General features: G+C 39.2%; 1 protein-coding gene across 2 annotated transcripts in view; it reads right to left on the bottom strand.

The window, feature by feature from the left end:
* The window catches only part of LOC126101152 (N-acetylglucosaminyl-phosphatidylinositol de-N-acetylase), a 106,248-nt gene that overhangs the window by 12,037 nt on the left and 70,329 nt on the right, over positions 1–23,882 (bottom strand). For both annotated transcript variants that reach the window (XM_049911845.1, XM_049911844.1), the window contains exons 3-4: positions 17,703–17,799; positions 17,449–17,548 (exon numbers count right to left, since the gene is read on the bottom strand). In XM_049911845.1, the coding sequence (XP_049767802.1) occupies positions 17,449–17,548; positions 17,703–17,799 (197 nt within the window). The remainder of the gene's footprint in view (positions 1–17,448; positions 17,549–17,702; positions 17,800–23,882) is intronic.

The raw sequence follows: 23,882 nt of genomic DNA, 5'->3' as shown, positions 1-23,882 counted from the left end.
ACAGGTGTCTGTTGTCTATTGGGGCCTAAGTGCTGTAGTGTACAAGTGAGACAGACGAGAACTTACATCATAGGGAAACACAGTAGAATCCGTTTGTGGCCGAGGAGGTGTAGCAGTGTTAAATATGGCAGACCTAAGATCGGCCATAAAGGGAAACATTTATGAAAACTATTTAATTCTGTAGTAATGCAGGGAATCAAGCCACAGTAAATTTAATTTGCTATCCTCCATAAAATGTCATGGTGATCCTAATAAAACTTTAGTATTGATTGTATCTATAATAGTTTACGATTTACTGTTAAAGTGAAATTCACAAGTTTGTAACAAAGATCTCAGTGCTAAAATCTGAACGCTTTAGTTGATCTTAATGATCGACATTTCATATATAAGCGCATCATTAAAATGACAAATGTTGTAAATATCAACTCTGTAACTTCGTTTAGTTAAAAGATATAGTAAATTTAAATTATCAGTATTTTCAGTTAAGCATGAGATCATAATTTCCTCCACACAAAACACACTGAACGATGACAGCAAGACACCTTATTGAATCATTAGGTAATAGAATATTTGTTGTGAAGTTTAGTGCATAATACTTACTTTTGTTCTTGATCTACTTATCAGAAAGCACATTGGTGTGGAGCTACTGGCTATGGAATTCAAAGTTAAGAAGGAAATTCTATTGGTTTTATGTAAAAGAATTTTACATTTATTATGTAATGGATATTATTGTTACTTTATTTAGAACGTGAAAGTGGTCAAGCTTTGATTATTTAAATATGCTAAAATGTAAAGTAGTGTAGAGTAAGCTGTAGCCAATCAGATGGACAGCTTCAGGAAAGGGAACTGCACTAGTCAGTTGAGCAAAGACGTTCAGTGTGTGGGAAATGAAGTCAGATACAGACAGTGGGCAGTTCTGGTCTAGACACCAAAGGGCGAGTGCTGGTAGAGACGCGAACGTGAACAGTCGGTCTTTAGGCAGCTAGGAAGTGAAACGACTTTGAAAATTTCACATTGTGTGGTATCGTGGGTCTTAGTCTCTGAGCGGTGAGCAGCCACGTGCCTGGCGTAAACTAAATTTTCATGTAGTTAATAATGTGGAGTAATGAACTTGTAATTCACAAGGAGATTGTGAATGATCGAACTGTGTCAAATGGATATGGGCTCGAGTTTAATAGTAATTCTAAATACGACCACTTTCGCTATTAGTTTGCTTTCTGAATAAACATTATTCTAACCAATTCGCAACTGTGTGGCCTACATCATTTATGAACCGTTAATTATTTCCCAACGTTTTGTATGTTATATTAACTTTGTATTTCGCAAACTTGCCATCAACCAGGCAATTTAACCAAAGGGTCACAAGTGTCTAATGTAGGGTGTGTAATGCAACACGTGCAGTTCAACCCCTAGATGAGTTTGGGGCATGACATTTTCACAATGATGAACCACATGTGAGCCCAAACATCTTTGTTACGTTAGCTCGCAAAGTCTTGGGCCGCCAATAGAGTTGGTATGTAACATGACTGCTTTTGTTGGTGAACCTGCCTCTGACAGGAGAAGATATGTGTTGGAACTGGAGAAGGATGTGTTGGATGCATGTATCATACAGGTCCTGCATCTGGGTCTTCCACAAGGGCATGTCCTATGTTGCAAGGCATTGGGAGTACAAATGGCATTGGGATGGAATAAGATACTTTGTAGATTGTGTGAGTGGTGAAATACCACTTGGGAAGGGGGTGAGGACTGTTTATATGATGTAGGATGTTTCTCATTTCTGGGCATAAATCCCCATATATATAAAATGCCTGCAACATATCCTTCGCCAGGATTTCTGCCTGGAAATGAGAAACGCTCTATATCCTACAAACAGTGCTCACCCCTTCCAAAATGGTATTTCACTGCCCACCCAATCCAAAAAGTATCTTAGTCCATCATTAAGCCACACCTACTGCCAGTCCCTTGCCACATAGGTAATCCCCCTATGGAAGACCCAGGTGCAGGAACTGTCTGATACAGCCCTCCCCACCCTCTCCTCATCCTACATATCTGCTCCAGTCCCAACACAGGCATATCTTTTCGTATCAGAGACAGCAGGGTGTAATGGGACACCATCCTCTAACACTACCTTCTTTTTTTATATAGAAATAACCGATACCATGTATACTATCACTTCTTGTATAGGTGAACATTATATCAGCTGTTTAACTGAATGAACTTCATATGATTTTGTATACGATGTGTTATGTTTCGGGCTAAAATATGTAAAAAGAAATCAATTTGTTAGTACTCTGCATGTAGAGTTAAAATTACTCTTCTTTTAGAAATATCTGAAATTACGAAATATCTGGCATACTTAAAATTCCTATTATTGATTGCACAATCTAACGTTAATTATTAAATCTATTTCTGGATTCATTTATAAAATGATAATGTGGAGTTTGTAAACTGTTTTGCTTTGTAAATTCTTTGGAATATTGTTGAGTACCGCAGAATGTGGGTAGTAGAGGGCATGCCTCTGATGGAACCACGACATGTAGCCAGGCAAATGGAGATACAGAATGAGGATCCTTTTTGAGCTCTGTCAGATGCTGATAATGAGTGTGTGGCATCTCCGGGTCCTTCATCGTGATCACTCAACATTTGAAGCTATTCACGCCCAGTAAATAGGGTGATTCTGTGACAGTGTCACAAATTTTCAGGGATGATGGAGAAGGGTAAATGTACCAATTTGAGGTAAGGGACCCTGGTCTGGAAATGACAACCTAAAGTTATATATGAAAATCACTTTGCTTCCTCCGAAAATGAGCCCTTTCTACTGCAATCTTTTTGCTTTCCGTATTTTGGGAGGAGGTTGTATGGACCAAAATAAAGACAAAAAAGGTCCAGTGAAGGTGAGCTCTAAAGTGCATACCTTAAGAGCTATGAGCTCTTGTCCACCTTTGTTACTGTAAAACACATCTCTTCTGTTGGACAAGTGCTTATAGCTCGTAAGGATACAGGGTACTTTCCCAGCTCAATATTATGTAAAAATCAACACCTATTTCTTTCAGGCACTGTTTATAATGTATATGTTTTACAGACTTTTTGTTCATAACAGGTAAAGCAGCATACTTTCTAAACAGATTAGAAGTATTTTGAATATTTTTGAACTTGTTTAGGGTTATTAAAAAAATTACAAAGAAATTGATGCAATTTTTTTCCACAATGCTTCCTCAAATTGAGGTACCATTTAATCCAATGTTATGCATTTGAAGGAGACCAAATTTTTACCAGATATGCATGACATGATGACTGTGGTATCAGACCTATTTAATTCCACCTATTATGTATATCAAAATGATAAAAAAAATACCACATCTTACATTTTAATTTTTATAATTTTTTTCCTAATAAAATGTTATTTTTTCTATAATTTAGTTGACTCTGCAATAAAGCTTAGGTCTACTACATAACTACGGACTATTGCAAGTTACAGAAAAAAATTAAAGAAATGCTTTATAAACTTTAGGAAATATTTGTACCTAAATTTTTAAAAATACAATTTGAGGGGAAATTGCGAATGACAATATGAGTCCAATTAAACCATGCCTCAGTACATTCCTGAAGCATAGTCTTCATCCTGTAACATTTCTTCATCTTCAAGCTTCCTCTTGGCATTCATTCTAGCACTTCTTGCTCCTTTGGTAACTTGAAGAGCGATTCAGCTTCATGCACCCACTGTCTGTCACACGCAAGCAATTGATCTTCCATATTAGAGTCACATTTTATGCCTAATTTTCTCAGGACTTTCAACCTTCCTATCTCTCCATCATTGAAACATATCACTGCATCTAGTACACTAACTTTTAATGTATTTAATCCTACAAAAACATTCTTGGGTAATCTTTCCCATATGCAAAGTTTGAAACTTTCATTTGTATTCTGAGTGCCCCCATGAAGATGTTTACTAAGCAAAACAGGGTCACTCAGGTCTCTAAAAATTGGTTTTATTTCATTCATAACAGGCTCAGGTAGAGAACGCTTTTTAATGGTGTATTTGACCACTTTCTTTTGCTTTTTGGTAACCACACCAAGAACCTGCTTCTTTAGGGCAAAGTCCGTGAGCAGGGTGGTCATCTGTGGACAACTTATGAAAGTAGGTGGCCCATACAGCTTTTCTCATTGCTGTAACATCATTCAGAGGTGTAGTTCGTCTAATGGCCAGTCCATAACAACACTGAAGACTGTCTATTTCAGTTTCTGTCAATTTGCCTCGGCCAGGCAGAGATTTTCGATCAGATAGCAACTTTCCTTTCATTTCTCTTTGTAGCTTCCTCAATCTAGCACCCATCCTCTTTTGCAAATGTCCACAACATTCCAGTTTTGTTACCAAGGTACGACCATAAACATTGAACTCATTAATTTTACTGAAAGCTTTAGAGTCCCCATCGCCTAAGTACTTCATATATCTGATGTTATAAACGGGCAGTGACCTCTGAAATATTTTTAGAGGCCCATCACACTCTATACCTTGTATAAGAACATGATGAAAGGCCCCCAGGATGCCATAAAATTAAGATTTATTAAAAAACCAAAAAATTGAAACACCGAGTAACCAGAGGGTTGGCAAAGACATTAATTATGAATGCGCGGTAAGGTGCAGACAAATGAAAACATTTTATCATTTATTTTGTTGTACAGTTTTTTAACAGACACAGTCAAACTCTCTCATATGTAGAAGGATGATGAGGATGTGCGATTTTAGAGATGAAGTATTGTGATGTCAATGTATTGTATGTTTGAGTGAATAAAGTAATGTTAAAGAACCGTATCAAACATTTTATTTGTTGAAGTAAATGAAGAGGAAAGTTACAGGAAGAGGATTTTCGTGATTACGACAAGCGCTGGTGTCCCGGAGTCCTCCGCTGCCTGCAGCTTCAACAAAAATGTAAGGAAGTCCGATGCCCAAAAGAATGCCAATAACCACAGAACATTTTAACAATGCAACTATATTCATATTCAAAAAACAAAGATGATGTAACTTACCAAACAAAAGCGTTGGTATGTTGATAGACACAAAAACACAAACACACACACAAAACTCAAGCTTTAACCCACGGTTGCTTCATTCAAAAACAGAAAGAGAAAGTAAGATGACAGAAAAGATTTCGAAATGCAACAGTGACAATAACAAATGTATTCATATTCAATTTTATTTATTTAAATTTTTTGTGTATTACAACCTCCACTGTAACCATCATAATTTTTAGAACATTGATGTTCAATATATCCTTCAGTGTTACCATGGCAGGTGTGGCAGTACTTAGATAAGCACTCAACATCATCAACTTTTCCATTCTCCAGAGAAGTAGCACTTACAACACCATTGAAGGAACGATGTCCTCAATGTTGCAATGTCCCATCAAGTGCAACAGCAATGTCCGTCATTCCACTAATATTTACAGTTTCTTCTACTGCACGTTTCATTGATGCTTTAGACAAAACTAAAAGTATTTTTATGTACTTGCTGAACCTATTGGAAGGAGACAAAGGTCCATCAAACCACAAGACGTTTGAACAGCCTTTTTTCCTTTCCTTATTGCACACATTGCATACACTAACACCAAATTCACATCATATGAATTATGCACAGTTTTAGAAGTCATTTTCGAGGTAGATTTATTGCAGGATCTACATAGAACAACTAATTTTGGTGCTAAACCCTTCCTGCTATTTTGTTGTTCAGTTATGATGATGATGATGGTGATGATGTTTGGTTTGTGGGGCACTCAACTGCATGGTTATCAGCGCCCGTACAAATTCCCAATTTTTGCTCAATCCAAACTTGACACTTTCATGAATGATGATGAAATGATGAGGACAAAACAAACACTCAGTCATCTAGAAGCAGATGAAAATCCCTGAACACCACCAGGAATCGAACCCGGAACACCTTGCTCGGGAAGCGAGAACACGACCGCGAGACCATGAGCTGCAGTCATTGTTCAGTTATTTCCAGAGAGCCTACACCATCACACTGTTTACATTTCGCCACTTCCTTTATCAAAGAAGATAAGATGCCCACAGCAACAACAACAACAAATCCACTACAAAGAGCGTCATTGTTAACACAAAAATTTGAATCACCAAGAGGCATGCCATATGGCAGTTTCTTCCCTGAAGAACTGATACATAGGTTACTTTCCACAGTGTGGCTTGCTTTGTTTGTGAACTGGTTACCACAGAATTTACTTTTATTGAATTTCTTGGCATGTGGCATAGTTTGTATTTATTGCACACTACTACACTATCTTTCAGAACTATTGTTGTTGTTGTTGTTGTTGTTGTGCTCTTCAGTCCTGAGACTGGTTTGATGCAGCTCTCCATGCTACTCTATCCTGTGCAAGCTTCTTCATCTCCCAGTACTTACTGCAACCTACGTCCTTCTGAATCTGCTTAGTGTATTCATCTCTTGGTCTCCCTCTATGATTTTTACCCTCCACACTGCCCTCCAACGCTAAATTTGTGATCCCTTGATGCCTCAGAACATGTCCTACCAACCAGTCCCTTCTTCTTGTCAAGTTGTGCCACAAACTCTTCTTCTCCCCAATTCTATTCAATACCTCCTCATTAGTTATGTGATCTACCCATCTAATCTTCAGCATTATTCTGTAGCACCACATTTCGAAAGCTTCTATTCTCTTCTTGCCCAAACTATTCATCGTCCATGTTTCACTTCCATACATGGCTACACTCCATACAAATACTTTCAGAAACGACTTCCTGACACTTAAATCTATACTCGATGTTAACAAATTTCTCTTCTTCAGAAACGCTTTCCTTGCCATTGCCAGTCTACATTTTATATCCTCTCTACTTCGACCATCATCAGTTATTTTGCTCCCCAAATAGCAAAACTCCTTTTGCTACTTTAAGTGTCTCAATTCCTAATCTAATTCCCTCAGAATCATCCGATTTAATTCGACTACATTCCATTATCCTCGTTTTGCTTTTGTTGATGTTCATCTTATATCCTCCTTTCAAGACACTGTCCATTCCGTTCAACTGCTCTTCCAAGTCCTTTGCTGTCTCTGACAGAATTACAATGTCATCGGCGAACCTCAAAGTTTTTATTTCTTCTCCATGGATTTTAATACCTACTCCGAATTTTTCTTTTGTTCCCATTACTGCTTGCTCAATATACAGATTGAATAACATCGGGGAGAGGCTACAACCCTGTCTCACTCCCTTCCCAACCGCTGCTTCCCTTTCATGTCCCTCGACTCTTATAACTGCCATCTGGTTTCTGTACAAATTGTAAATAGCCTTTCGCTCCCTGTATTTTACCCCTGCCACCTTCAGAATTTGAAAGAGAGTATTCCAGTCAACATTGTCAAAAGCTTTCTCTAAGTCTACAAATGCTAGAAACGTAGGTTTGCCTTTCCTTAATCTTTCTTCTAAGATAACTCGTAAGGTCAGTATTGCCTCACGTGTTCCAATATTTCCACGCAATCCAAACTGATCTTCCCCAAGGTTGGCTTCTACTAGTTTTCCCATTCGTCTGTAAATAATTCGCATTAGTATTTTGCACCTGTGGCTTATTAAACTAATTGTTCGGTAATTTTCACATCCGTCAACACCTGCTTTCTTTGGGATTGGAATTATTATATTCTTCTTGAAGTCTGAAGGTATTTCGCCTGTCTCATACATATTGCTCACCAGATGGTAGAGTTTTGTCAGTACTGGCTCTCCCAAGGCTGTCAGTAGTTCTAATGGAATGTTGTCTACCCCCGGGGCCTTGTTTCGACTCAGGTCTTTCAGTGCTCTGTCAAACTCTTCCCGCAGTATCGTATCTCCCATTTCATCTACATCCTCTTCCATTTCCAGAATATTTTCCTCAAGTACGTCGCCCTTCCACCTTTCTGCTTTCCCTTCTTTGCTTAGAACTGGGTTTCCATCTGAGCTCTTGATATTCATACAAGTGGTTCTCTTTTCTCCAAAGGTCTCTTTAATTTTCCTGTAGGCAGTATCTATCTTACCCCTAGTGAGATAAGCCTCTACATTCTTACATTTGTCCTCTAGCCATCCCTGCTTAGCCATTTTGTGCTTCCTGTCGATCTCATTTTTGAGACGTTTGTATTCCCTTTTGCCTGCTTCGTTTACTACGTTTTTATATTTTCTCATTTCATTAATTAAATTCAATATTTCTTCTGTTACCCAAGGATTTCTACTAGCCCTCGTCTTTTTACCTACTTGATCCTCTGCTGCCTTCACTACTTCATCCCACAGAGCTACCCATTCTTCTTCTACTGTATTTCTTTCCCCCCATTTGTGACAATTGTTCCCTTATGCTCTCCCTGAAACTCTGTACAACCTCTGGTTTAATCAGTTTGTCCAGGTCCCGTCGCCTTAAATTCCCACCTTTTTGCAGTTTCTTCAGTTTTAATCTACAGCTCATAACCAATAGATTGTGGTCAGAGTCCACATCTGCCCCTGGAAATGTCTTACAATTTAAAACCTGGTTCCTAAATTTCTGTCTTACCATTATATAATCTATCTGATACCTTCTAGTATTTCCAAGATTCTTCCATGTGTACAACCTTCTTTTATGATTCTTGAACCAAGTGTTAGCTACGATTAAGTTGTGCTCTGTGCAAAATTCTACCAGACGGCTTCCTCTTTCATTTCTTTCCCCCAATCTATATTCACCTACTATGTTTCGTTCTCTCCCTTTTCCTACTCTCGAATTCCAGTCACCCATGACTATTAAATTTTCGTCTCCCTTCACTACCTGAATAATTTCTTTTATCTCATCATACATTTCATCAATTTCTTCATCATCTGCAGAGCTAGTTGGCATATGAACTTGTACTACTGTAGTAGGTGTGGGCTTCGTATCTATCTTGGCCACAATAATGCGTTCACTATGCTGTTTGTAGCAGCTTACCGACACTCCTATTTTTCTATTCACTATTGAACCTACTCCTGCATTACCCCTATTTGATTTTGTATTTATGACTCTGTATTCACCTGACCAAAAGTCTTGTTTCTCCTGCCACCGAGCCTCACTAATTCCCACTATATCTAACATTAACCTATCGATTTCCCTTTTTAAGTTTTCTAACCTACCTGCCCGATTAAGGGATCTGACATTCCACGCTCCGATCCGCAGAACGCCAGTTTTCTTTCTCATGATAACGACGTCCTCTTGAGTAGTGCCTGCCTGGAGATCGAAATGGGTGACTATTTTACCTCCGGAATATTTTACCCAAGAGAACGCCATCATCATTTAACCATACAGTAAAGCTGCATGCCCTCGGGAAAAATTATGGCTGTAGTTTCCCCCTTGCTTTCAGCCGTTCGCAGTACCAGCACAGCAAGGCCGTTTTGGTTAGGGTTACAAGGCCAGATCAGTCAATCATCCAGACTGTTGCCCTTGCAACTACTGAAAAGGCTGCTGCCCCTCTTCAGGAACCACACATTTGTCTGGCCTCTCAACAGATACCCCTCCGTTGTGGTTGCACCTTCGGTACGGCCATCTGTATCGCTGAGGCACGCAAGCCTCCCCACCAACGGCAAGGTCCATGGTTCATGGAGGGAGGTCAGAACCATTAGTTACTGCCTTTGGGAGAAGATGAGGATAGGTTGGTTAAAGTTACATTAAAAACACAAACACACACACACACACACACACACACACACACACACCATCAGCCTTACTTCACGTGATTCCACATAAATACAAATGATTCACAGGTACCAGAAGTATATGGGCAGGGTGTAAACATGGACAAGGAAAAAAATGTTTCGGATTTCCCGACTAAAAGAACACTTTCTCCCAGGAGAAAACACCTTTTTTCCGTGTTAAGTGACAGTATATTTTCCCTCGGAACTGAATGGTTATGGTTTTATACACAGGCGTAGAATTTCCCGGCACTTTAGAAAACGAAACTCAGGGAAAAAAAACATGTTTTGCAAAGATTTTGATGTGAAGCAACATGTACCCTGGATATTTTCGTATTGCTAAAGTATAAATTCTAATTCCATCAAAAACTGCATGTTACTTTCCCAAGCATTGAAATCGGGATTGCGATGCGCTTTTGTAAGCCAGTCACACTCATGTCACATGATCTCACCAGCCAATGACAGCGGATATTCAGAGCATAGTGCACGTGATGTAGTCAGCCAATAGCAAGATCACTGTTAAGTAGCGTGGACACACAAACAAGAAAAGTTAATTGTTTAAATTGATATACATAGTGTTACTACAAGAAAAGAAAAGCTTTCACATATAATATTCGTCTCTAAGGTTAATACTGCAAGAGAAGCTAAGCTTCCACATATAATGCTGATCTTTTTGTGCATGTTACACTTTAAGATATATCACACAAATGTGCCAGTAAAAATTTTAATAGTGAGATAAATGTCTGATCTGCTGGGCTCGAAATTCTTCTAAATGGCTCGTCATCAAAGAATTGATTTTTTAAATGAGAGTCAAACGCTGTGTGATTTAAGAAATTCATTGTACATTCTCACACACAGTTCAATTTGCGTAAAGGAAATTTACTTTGAAAGTAACACTGTTCAAATCACTATTCACAATATTTTCCCGCAATTTGTTAGAAATAGGTTCATTTCAGCAGTTGCTAGAGAGCGCCAGATGATAGGTGCCACCGCACTTGCGCAGCTACGATGACGGAGGAGGCCCGTATGTTCGTAATTGTAAAACATTAGAAGATCTTACATTATGTCATAAAAGAAACAAGACATCAGAGGATACCCCAAGAGCATTGGAATGTGCACATTTAAAGCGCATACTTAAAGTGCACATTCATATGTCCAGATTCCCAATGAAGTAGTCCTCGACCAGATATTATAAGCTTTTCAGTGTGGTTATCGAGATGTAAATTTTGTTGGAGTACCAGTGCTGTACTATCTCATGTTTGGTTCTTTATTATGGCATAATGCCGCACATGCTACAAGATGAAAACGTGCAATTGAAATGCATCAAACAGTTGAACCTAGCCAATGGTGTGGAATTAAACACTTCATTTCAAATACACTGACTGCCTCAGCGGAAAAGTCTGATGAAAGCCAAGTTTCTTTAGCATACCCACAAAAACAAAGTCACTGTGCTTGACTGTCAGAAAGGTGGAAAAAAATAAATAAAATCTGAAACTAATAACAAATTTTTGCCTTCCGTAATTGTGTGAATGTGTTTTAATTCACTTGATAGCTTCCGGCCAAAGAAATCCATTGTTTTCATTTGACGTGAGAGCATTAAATGACGAGGAAGCAGCAATATCACTAAACAGTGTAAACACGGGTCACGTGGAGACTACCCACTTCCCCACTATAACTCAGACTGCTCTGCGCATCAGCCCCGGATCTATGATACTTCCGAACCGGGACAATACTTCCCTCACGAGCGATTGAGATAGGTCGAAAATTTGTAAAAGTTCGAGTTTTCAAAAATATGTTCATTTTGTAGTGCACATCTTGCTGAAGAATCTGATACATAAAACATGTACGTTCGAGGAAATGTAAGACATTTGATCTTAAGTGTGCCCACGTACAGTGCCACGCCTCTTCACACAGCATGTCACCTGTATTTCGCTCTGTGGAATTGAAACGTGTATATTTTGTAATGGATGCTGTCACACTATATTCAGGATAGTGGAAATTAAAATGCCCTGTGGTGCCTCTCCTGCTTCCAGTTGGCTGGTTTGACATCCTGCCCCTCTTTTTTATTTATTTATTTATTTATTTTTTTTAAGGAAGCTTGCAATTAATATTGGATGGGATTATTTGTGATCGGGAGAACAAGAACTCTTCAGAAAATTTGCACTCTTTATTGCCTATTAGCTAATAACTTGCTGTTTTGTGTGACATAAAATTAAATATAGGGTACATAAAACCAGTAAACACAAGAGACAAGAAAGACGATACACATTTTTTCAATCCTCAGTTCCTAACATTTTTTTCTCTCTAATCATGCTAAAGCTTTAAAAGGTGTGCTTTCCTTTCTGCGAATAAATCTGTTAGCTCATCAAAGTTTGTCAAATGTCTTCTACATGAAAAATAGAAATGTCATCGTCTAATACTGAAAAAGCTGTTAATACAAATAGCACCCAAGACTGGTGTGGTTTCTTGATCTGATTACGTCTATTTTGTCACTGTCTGCTTGATAAAACAAAAATAGGCCTTTGTAATATTGCAGCAATTTTAACACACCAAATAAACGAGACTGTTCTGACACAAATGTTCATTTTTATAACATGACAGAATATAATTCACAAAACACCAATATCAAATGCCTGTTAGGCCTACTACAAGCAAAAAGCTTTATGTTAGGAAACAGTTTCACATTTCATTCATATGCTCCAGTTTCTCAAGCATGAGATATGCTCCAGTTTCTCAAGCATGAGATATGCTCCAGTTTCTCAAGCATGAGATATGCTCCAGTTTCTCAAGCATGAGATAGAAAAGTAGTAGTACGAATTTTTTACATAAATTTGGTATCGTGATATTTTTCCATAATTTGTGTGATGTCCCCGTTTCTTCTCCTTCCTCGTTCTAACAAACAATTTTATAACTAATTCTGTAACTATTCTTGCTATTGTCAAAACTTCTCTGCCGGTTAACTTCACTAATCCTGACAGAATCATCGGTTTCGTTATCCCGCAATTATTCCAGGTTAGGCGTTGTAAAACGTTCATAGAACACGTTTTCCGCACTTCTTCCAGAACAGAACTTAAGCGGCTGTTAGCCTGGGATTGTACAACTGGCCCTTACTAGTGTAGCAATCTGACCAAAACTTTTCTGTCAAAATTTCATTTTCTTGGATACACCCAGAAGATAATACGTAATCTTTCCTACCTGTTATTCCTGTTAGTCATTCATTTCCACTCTGGTAATCTGAATCTATGGATTTCGCTAGTAAATACAACAACGCTGATCATTCGCAAACCCAATCAACCACGTAATCAGACAGTGACTGGCATTCATCAGCTCGGCTTTATTCCGCTCAGCTCACATAGACCCGTCCCCTTTTGTCTGCAGGAACGTTTATTTCTAGGCACAACGAGAATTCTTCTGGCAGACATCACGTACACTAAGCACGCATTCAAAAATCAACTTTTGATTCATTCAGAAATCAAGTTAGAAGGTGCTCAAAAATGTTAAAAAACCAACATGGATGTGTTCAAATTCATATGAATAATCTGTACACCAACGTGCAATTTCCTCAAGAATATGAATATGAATATGCCCCCCCCTCCCCCCTCCGTTATGAAGCATTGCATAGTCTCTTCCTAAAGCCTTTGACACATTTTGCTGCTGGCAGACGCTTGTATGAGTCCTGTGTTTTGGTGTTTTGTTGTTGTATATGGTGCATTTCCTTTGCAAGTTAAGTTTTATTTTCAATTTTTTCTCGCTTTCATCTTTTATTGCTGCAGTCGTATTCTGCAGTAGTGGGATATAGTAATATCCTTTGTTAGAATATTGGTTCTTACCAGGCAAAATTACAAAAATTTAAATGATAACTAAAACAATGAAACATTCCCAGAATTCGAAAAAATTCTGAGGTTTTTCCCAGTTTTCTCCCGGATTTATCCCGGATCTCCCAGTTGTCCCAGGTCATATACACCCTGACAGGACAATCAAATGGGAACTGAACACCCAGCATGATAGTCCGCAGGACAGATGGCCCCACTGTTGTTGGCATACTGATCAAGTGTGGTTGTCCAGCTGTTGACACGGAGGCAAGCAAAAAAGAGCAGAGGCGCATGGTTTGTTTTCTGGTGGCTGAGTGTGCTGGAGTAAGTGAAATTCATTGCCGCATGTCTTCTTTGTATGGTAAACACTGCATGTCCCTGAATTGTGTGCACAAGTGGCAGAGGACGTTCCGCGAAGCGCGCACATCAGTACGAGACTATCTATGTCCAGGACAGGACCATTGAGGCATTATCCCCGATACGATGGGCCAGATTAATGACCCTATCCAAGGAGACCAATGAATCATGGACGATGAAATTTTGTGTTCAGGGCGGTGTTAGCCTTGGCTCCGGGCATGCTGTTGTGCATGAGGTCATCAAAGACCATTTGCATCACCACAAAATTTGGGTGGAGTGGATGCCCCATCACCTCACATGGGGACAAAATGGTGTGAAATCTAAGTTATCTGCTATGGCATCATAAGGAAGGACACGTGTATCTGTCTTGTATTGTCACAGGGGATAGTGCCACCATTTTGGGCCCCATGGCAAATGTCAAAGTCAACAGTGGAAACATCCCATATCTTCCCTGCCAAAGACATCCAAAGCTGTTCACACACATTCCGGTAAGGTGAGAATGATTTCTTCCTTTGATGACTGCAGGGGCCCTCTGTTCATCGAGTTCCTAGAGTGAGGAGTGACAATCGATGCGCGGTGTTGTGAAGACACTATGCAGAAACTGCAAGGCACCATAAAGTCAAAAAGCCCACGAATGTTTAGATAGAATCATCCTGTTGTACTATAACACATGCCACCACACTGCCTATGAGTCGAAGGCTACACCTCACCGATTTGTTTGGGAAACACTACATCTTCCATAGAGCCCAGATCTTTCACTGTGTGATTTTCACATCTTTGGTGACCCAATGAAAGACACGCATGGACATTAGTTTCAATTGGACAAGGAAGTGGAAGAGTGGGTGCAGTTGTGGATTTGTCAGCGATCGGCCACTTTCTGTAAACAGGAATTGAGCGTTTTGTCTCTAAGTGGGATAAATGTAGTAACATATGTGGTGATTGTTTTTGAAGGGAACCATTTCATGATTCCGTTGTGGCAGATGTTCAGTTTTCATTTGACAGCCCCTCATATATGTCAGAGGGTGCACAGTGGATGAGCCTCCATGTGTGAAGTTCCTCAGCATCTAGATATATGATAAAGTATGTGGGTAAGTTAACCAAAAAACCCAGTTTTGCACTCCAAAAACACTCTTGCTGTGTTGACCTGCAGACTTGACTACTATCATACTTTCACTCAATTCCGCCCTATGGCAAAGCCTGGGGCAAATGCCGCTAAGACAAAAAACTGTGCAATAACTATATTACAGAAGGCTCTTCAAGGAGCTAGGGATTCTTACACTTTCATGCTAATACTCCCTAATGGTATTTGCGGTTAATAAAAAGAGTGTACTATGGATGAATACAGCAATCCACAACCACGTACTAGAAGTAGAAATAATTTGCATGTAGACTATGCATCTCTCTCTCTCTCTCTCTCTACGATTATGAATGGAGTGTAATGTTCTGGAGTAAACGTCTAATATTAGGTTGCAGTCGACATCAGGCAGGAAAATGAAATCACTCAAATATTTAAAAATGAAGTACAAGATTATCTCATTAACCAATCCTGCTACCTTAATTCAAGAATGTAAATTCTGCCTTTGTTATTGTATAGAGAGCTGTGAATGGTTTACATATAGTTGCAAAATATTTTGTTTGAAGTGTCATACTAAAACAGTGGGTGAGTAGAACAAAAGGAGCAGTGGCTTTTTTCAAACTTGCAGTTTTTCTTTGTATTAAGTACTCTCAAAATTAATTACTTAGATTAGAACTAGTCACAATTTGGTATTGTATACTTTACGGAAGTAGTCAGCAGTGGTTGCTTCTGCCTGTTAATGTATAACTTAATTGATCCCACATTTCTGAAGGCTGTCGTTCATTATGGTATTTACCAAACACCATCTATCAATGACCTTGCCTAGTAAGGTGGTGCGGGTCTCCCGCATCGTTCCCCTACGCTCTGTAAAGAAGCATGGGACTTCATTTTCATTTCATCTATCAATGAATGAAAGAAAGGGCTGGCCACTCCATCTTCAGAATGAGAGGGGTCTCCCTGCAGTCTCTCTTCATTCATCGTCCTTACTACAGGTAGATCCCTCTCATCCTGAAATTGGAGTGGGCTGTCCTTCCTTTTTAATCTTCCCTAGCCTGCTCCATGTGGAAGGCACTAACAGTTCCGAAAACTAGAACAGCATTGTCACTTAAGTATGTCTATTGGCAGGAATACAGATTTTGCTTCCTGTGGATAAGAACTGACCAGTAATTCTGTCTAATAATTTGTTAAATGGTACTGATTTCATTCAAAAATGATACATCCCGAAAAGAATAATCTCCATATAATCAAAGACTGCCTCTGCTGAAATTTAATTATGTTCTAATTCATTTGCAGTACACAAAGATATATTTTCAACAGAAATAATGCATTTGTAGGATGCTTATGTTTATATGGTCGACACTTCTCTCTACAATACTAGGAGAGGAAACTACTTGATATGATTAGCCTTTCAAACTATATTTTAATTTACAGAAAATCAACACTCTATCACTACTCAGGTTATCACAATAGAATACTGCATACTGAGCTACCAACTTGCTACATCATGACTCTCCCAACAGGCTTAATATATGCCCCAAATAGAGCCAAGTTTGGGTTTCAGCCTGCCCAGCCTGTGTGGCGTGTCCCACAGGCTAGCATGTCTGGCCCACTGGTCTGAAAAGCAGAGTGCAGCCCACCCCACTACATACAGCAGACCTGTTGGCTCACTAGCCTAGTGTACTGTGCACTCTGCTTACAGCATACACTTTCCAGCCTGTTGTCTTTAGTGCACCACCCCTTGTGTCTATATGCAAAGCCCTAAAACTTATGGGGTCAAAATATTTTTTCCAGAAAAAAATTCACTTCTTGTTGACCAACTACATCCCAATGATGCTAAATTTTCTCTGAAACAAAATGACTGAAGCAGATAATCAGCAGAGCAGACTGATTGTTATAGAGTCAACTAGCTCTATCCAAACATCAAGACAACATTTAGATGAAAAACAATGTCATCAGTAACAGGCACTACGCTACAAAATTTTAATTACCAAATTTAGGCACACATACAGATATAACAAACATGTGTAAAGTAATCTAGTGTCATGTAACATATGAGGGGTGTTCAAAAGAAAAGGTATGAAACAACACTGTGGATATAACTGAAGTCTTTATTCAAAAGTAATCACCAGAGGCCTCAGCACAACTAATCCATGGTTTCAAAAACTGCTCAGGACACCTCTTTGAATGTTTTAGCGGGAGATAATGATGTTTGCTTCCATTGTATGCTGTTCCTAGATGTTCACTAGATTATCCCAAAGTGGCATAAGCAATTTTCAACTTGTTTGATAGTTGTGATGTTTCATACCTTTCCATTTGAACACTCCTTACGCAATAAGGAACCATACTGAAATGCAGCTGACAAGGTTAGCAAAACTGTTAAAAAGTACAGCATAATAAAAATTGAGTCTGTATTCTTTTAAAATTGTTAGGATGGATAGCCATTAAGGTATGGAGGAGAAAGGTGAAGAAATATTTCTATTTGGGCATTATCTTTCTTGTTAAGTGCTTAAAAATAAAAAAATAGAATCATTTACTTACAAAGAGGCAGTTTTTTCTCCAGACAAAGGTACGCTGTCGCGTAAAATAGAGATATATGATTCTGATGTCGACTCACACCAACTTTATCAAATGTTATCACCTGCCAACAAATAACGAGGTCTTTCTTAACGCGTCTGAAGTCATTTCAACACCTGCATTAGAAATACAAAACGCAAATAACAAATGAGATTCAAGAAAAGAGAAGACTAATTTTATTTGCTATCAATTATTTGCTCATTTATAGTGTTACTTACAGTATCAATGGACAGTGATTCAATGTGATTAAGTATTATATTTGCAACTACATCCTCACGCCACCGCAAGTGTGGGTCATCTGGCATATCGTCACTCCTGTTAGATCAAACAAGGGGAAGTTAAGTTACTATGTAAAAATGAAATGACCATATGTGTTGCTTACAAGAAATGAAATACTGTTTGCATCAAGTGCACCATAAATATAGTGCCCCACAATTACAGTAAAATCAATGTTACTTATAATTAAAAGTTAATAAAATCTACTCCACTTTTATGAGGGCATACTGAAAATCATGAGTAACCCATTGTTAAAATTCCACTTTCAACAATGTAACAAAAATGAATGCAGGATTGTAATGTGCAGACTTTACATCAAATGTTGCCACACTGTCTATCATGTGACCACAAAATGGCTTACATCAATATTTCATTTCAACAGGGTGCTGTCATTGAATTCTTCGCTAAACATGGGAAATGTGCTGCTGACATTCACCTCGGACTCCATCATGCCTATGGAGAGTCTTCATGGGTGACAACAGTATTAGGAGAGGTGAAACATTTCACATATGGAAATAAGTATCCAAAATGAGCCTTGCAATAGGAGCTTTGTACTATGATGCAGTGCAGTGTAAAGAATGATTTAAGGATTAGGTTCTCGAAAAGTCTGTGCTTGCTGGATCCTATGTTCACTGACTGAAGACAATGCACTTCAGAGAAGATTTCAAAATGGAGGTGATGAGTTTTGGTGAGTATTGTGACAGCCTGAAACGAAGTTCCACAGTACAAACGGTACCATTGAGACTCGCCATTAACGAAAAAAAGCAAAGACAGTTCCATCTGCTGGGAAAGTTATGGGCACTGTCTTCTGGGATCAAAAGGTTGCATTCCAATTGATTTTCTTGAACCTGGACAAAACATAAATGCCACCTGCTATATCCAGACATTTCAGAAGCTCCATCAAGCATTGCACAATAAACACTCTGGGAAAAGGATTGCCCCCACAGCAGGATAACATGTGTCCTCACACTGTTCATGAAAGTGTGGAGACGTGAGGCCAACACTATGAGGCCACAGAGGATGTTTGGCAAGCAATGTGTCAGTGTCTTTGAAAGCTGAATCGAAGTGCTATCAAAAGGTAAACTTGAAATGGACACAGTATTTATATTAGATGACACACTTTAATTGAAAAAAAAAATGAAGATTACAAATTTTAAAAATACTTGCTCAGTACTTGCAATACAGACTTCATAGTTTCAGTGCCTAATTACACAACACGTTGAAAGCCAACATTTTATGTTAGATTTAACTGTGACTATTAACATAAACATAATTTCTGTGCATATGGCTTTCAGGTCGATAAGCTCATTCACAATCACTGCTCTTATCAACCGGACAATTTACGCACAGTTCATGGACTTCCTTAGCAGATTCAATTCTGACAGTAGATCTCCTACTTTCCATAGCAGAGTCAAAAATTCATTCTGCAAACAACTCTTAGACTGTGACTAATCCAGTCTGACAGGTGTCACAGCCTAGCAATCCATATTTCAGATGACTGTGACTGCTCCTACATCAGAGATCAGAAATGGAGCAAATATGAGTCTAGTGTTGAGGGCTACACACCTTACAAATCAAGGCACTGCTGTTACATCAGTACTTTATTGGTTTACTTCCTTCCCATTGCAGTTACGTGACTACAGTGTGCCTGAGAATGGCAGGTCTGGGATCGCTTCCTACTGGGCAATTCATTCTCTCTTAATAAAGTGTCCCCCTAACCAACAAAGTTTGAGGTGCTGTCTTTCACTGTTACTGAAACTGAGCCAGTGGGCCTTGCTTCACTTGTTGTGGGGAAACTTGTTTTGTCCGATGTCAAGAGGCAGCAAACACAAAAGGGTAGGGGTCTATTAAATGTTGCCAGTTCAAATGTACGGTGAATGATGGTACCCCTTAGGGGAATGGCAGCAAGGGACAGGAAAGGACGCCAGGTGCACTCAGTGTACATGCCTGGGGACCTATTTAAATATGTTCTAGAGGCTATTCCTGCAGCCAATGAGGGAACAGTATGCAGCTAACTGCAGATTGTGGTGCACGCTGGAACGCTGAGAAGACCTGAGAAGACCAGCCTTGCACATGGAGTTTCAACGAAGCTCACTCTTTGCAGCATTGTCCCCAGAACTGATTGTGGCCCTTTTGTTCCGAGTTGAGTGGAAGAACTGAACCAGACATTGGACTCGCATTCTGGAGGAAGATGGTTCAATCCCACGTCTGGCTATCCTGATTTAGGTTTTCCGTGATTTCCATAAATCACTCCAGGCAAATGCCGGGATGGTTCCTTTGAAAGGGCACAACTGACTTCCTACCCCATCCTTCCCTAATCCAATGAGACCGATGACCTCACTGTTTGGTCTCCTTGCCAAAAAACAACCCAACCAACCAACTGAACCAGAGACTTCGAAAGTTCTGTGGCAAGTTAGGCGGCGACTTCCTGCACATGCGTCGTAGGGTAGACAACTTTAGTGTCCCCCTAAATACGCCAGGAGTGCACTACACACCAGAAGCTGCTAGTCAAATAGCTGACTGTGTGTACGGTGCACACAAGGGTGTTTTAGATCAGGCAACTCTCCATCCAATCCAGATAATGATAGCTGTAGGAAACCCAGAAGTATCAGTGTAAGAGCAAAAGAAATGTCTCCCACAGATGCGAGTATTAAAATCCTAATGGTAAACTGCTGAAGCATTTGCAGCAAAGTGCCAGAGTTTGAAGTGCTCATAAAAAGCAGTGAAGCTCATATAATACTAGGTAAAGACAGCTGGTTAAAACCTGAAATTAGCAGTGAGATTTTTGGGGAAAATTTAAGTGTTTATCAAAAAGATGAGCAAATGGGAAATGGAGGTGGCTTATTTGTTGCAGTAGACAAAAATTCACAGAGACAGAAATTGAAGCTGCATGTGAGATTGTTGGGATAGACTCAGTAGCAGGGGTGTGCATAAAATGATTATTGAATCTTCTATTGCCCACCAGACTCATCTCCTGTTATAACCAGAAACTTCAGTTCACTTGTACGTTAAGTACATAGTGTAATCATTGGTGGAGGCTTTAAACATGCAACAATTAATTGGGAAAAAGTTTTGTTAGTGGTGGGTGTGATAAGACATCCTGTGAAGCTTTACTAAATGCCTTCTCTGAAAACTACCTAGAACATATACTTAGGAACCCCAGCTCATGATGGAAATGTATTGAATCTAATGGCAACAAACAGACCTAACCTCTTTGAGGATCTCCACATCAAAACTGGTATCAGTGACCATGACACGAGTTGTGGCAACAAAGATTACCAAAGTACAAAAAACTATTAAAACAATCAAAGATGTGTGTGTTCAGTGAACTAGATAAAAATATCAGTAATGCCATATCTCAATGAAGAACCTGAAACTTTCAGCACAGGGCAGGAGCATTTAGAGGAATTCTAGCTCAAGTTTAAAAGAATATTCGACCACGTACTGGACAGATAAGTACCCAGTAGAACAGTTCGTAATCGGAGGAAACTTCCATGGCATACAGTCACTGTAAAAAACCAACTAAATAAAGAGAGATTACTGCATAATAGGTGTAAAACAAAGCATAGGACTATAGACAGAGAGATGCTAAATGATACGCATTTGATTGTCAAGGGGGCAATGCTTGATGCCTTCAATGACTACCATAGCAGAATGTTGTCAAATGACATTTCACAAAATCCAAAGAAATCCTTGTCGTATGTGAAGGCTGTTAGTAGCACCAAAGTTAGTGTCCAGTCCTTAGCGAATGAGACTAAACTGGATCTGAGGGTACCAAAACAAAAGCTGAAATGTTTAACTCCATTTTCAAATGTTCCTTTACAAAGGAAAACAACGGATTATTGCCCCAATGTAATCTTTGTACCAACAAAAAGATGAATGAAATGAGCATTAATGTCACTGGTGTTGACAAACAGCTGAAATCTTTGAAATTGAACAAAGCTTCAGGGTCCGATGGAATATCTATCAGTTTCTATCCTGAATTTGTTGCTGAGTTAGCCCCTTTCACACTATAACCTATCGTACAACCTTCGAACAAGAAACAATGCCCAGTTCTTGGAAAAAGGCACAGGTCACACATGTCTAAAAGAGGTGTCATAAAAGTAACCTACAAAACTACCGTCTAATATCCTTGACCTTGATTTATTGTAGAATCTTGGAACATATTCTGAGCTCAGACATAATGAGGTATCTTGAACAGAATGACTCTCTCAATGCCAACTAGCATGGATTTCAAAAACATCAATCATGTGAAACTTAACTCGCACTTTTCTCACATGATATACTGAAAGCTTTGAATCAAGGTGATGACCAGGTATATGCAGTGTTTCTCGATTTCCAAAAAGCATTTGACTTAGAACCTCACCAATGCTTATTGTCAAAAGCATGATCATATGGGGTATCAAGTGAAATTTGTTACTGGATTGAGGACTTTTTGGCAGGGAGGACACTGCATGTTATCTTGGATGGAGAAGCATCACCAGATGTAAAAGGAGCTTTGGATGTGCTCCAAGAAAGTGTGTTGGGATGCTTGGTGTTCATGTTGTATATTAATGGCCTTGTAGGCAATATTAATAGTATGATCAGGCTTTCTGCAGATGATGCAGTTATCTATAATGAAATACTATCTGAGAGAAGCTGTATAAATATTCAGTAAGATCTTGATAAGATTTCAAAGTGGTGCACAGACTGTCAACTTGCTCTAAATGTTCAAAAATGTAAAATTTTGCACTTCACAAAAAAAAAAAAAAAATAATAATAATAAAAAAAATAATAAAAAAAACATAGTATCCTATACTACAATATCAGTGAGTCACTGTTGGACTCAGCCAATTCATACATGTACCTGGATGTACCACTTTGTATGGATATGAAACTGAATGGTCACATAGGTTCAGCCATTAGTAAAGCAGGCGGTAGGCTACACTTTATTGGTAAAATATTGAGGAATTGCAACCAGTCTACAAAGGAGAATGCTTACAAATCACTCAAGTGACCCATCCTAGAATATTCCTTTAGTGTTTGGGAGCCATACCTAACAGGACTAATAGGGGATAGTGAATGTATACAGAGAAGGGCAGCACCAATAGTCACAGTTTTGTTTAATCCATGGGAGAGTGTCACAGAAATACAAAAGGAACTGAAATGGCCGAATCTTGAAGACAGACATAAACTATCCTGAGAAAATTAACAAAGTTTCAAGAACTGGCCTTAAATTATTACACTAGGGATATACGACAACCTCATATGTGTCGCTCACACAGGAATGATAGGGATAAGATTAGAATAATTACTGCACGCACAAAGGCATTCAAATAATCTTTCTTCCCACGCTTCATACATAAATGGAACAGGAAGAAACCCTAATAAATGGTACAATGGGATGTACCCTCCGCCATGCACCTCACGGTGGTTTGCAGATATAAATGTAGATGAAGATGTACGTGTACCTGCAGATTTAAGACAATTTGTGACTTAGTACTGGAGTTACCCAAAAACACGTCTGATCTTTGTTCACATTTGGGAACGTAATGTATGGCACCCAATGGTCGACACATACCTCCCCCAACTCACCTGTTTCTGTGTCCTTTTATAAGCTGGTGAATGCGGGCACGGAGACGCTTAAAGGCTATTAGATCTAGGGAAGGGTGCCGCTTGTGTCGCTGTAGAGCTCACCGACACTCTTTAATTCCTCAACGACTTCCGGCAACCACTAAGGGACTGTCTTTTGCCGGGGGCAAACTAAAGAATGAGGTATCACGTTTTCCGCTGCAGAAATAATCAAACACAACATTGACAACACCACGTGGGGAAGATTCAACAGTGACAGCAGAGGTGAAGACTTTGCAGTCTACCTTGTTTAAAGCCCATTTTGGGTACGCGTCCCTGGGCATGATGTCTGGGGAGTGACAGGAAGATGGGGAAGCAGTCACTACCACACAGGTCATCATGTACTCTCCAGTGGATAGATGGGAGAAGGCCTGGACTGCAAACTAAGAGATCAATGGCCGAATATGTGCCATATGCCACAGTGAAATGTGTGGGGGTACCTGTATTTAAGAGGCAGATCTCCCTAAAGTAGGAAAGGTTTAGGGAGATGATCAGTCAATGCTGCCAATATG

The sequence above is a fragment of the Schistocerca cancellata genome, chromosome 9 (assembly GCF_023864275.1).
Source record: "Schistocerca cancellata isolate TAMUIC-IGC-003103 chromosome 9, iqSchCanc2.1, whole genome shotgun sequence".
NCBI classification, from domain to species: domain Eukaryota; kingdom Metazoa; phylum Arthropoda; class Insecta; order Orthoptera; family Acrididae; genus Schistocerca; species Schistocerca cancellata.
This window is presented reverse-complemented; position numbering and strand designations above follow the sequence as displayed.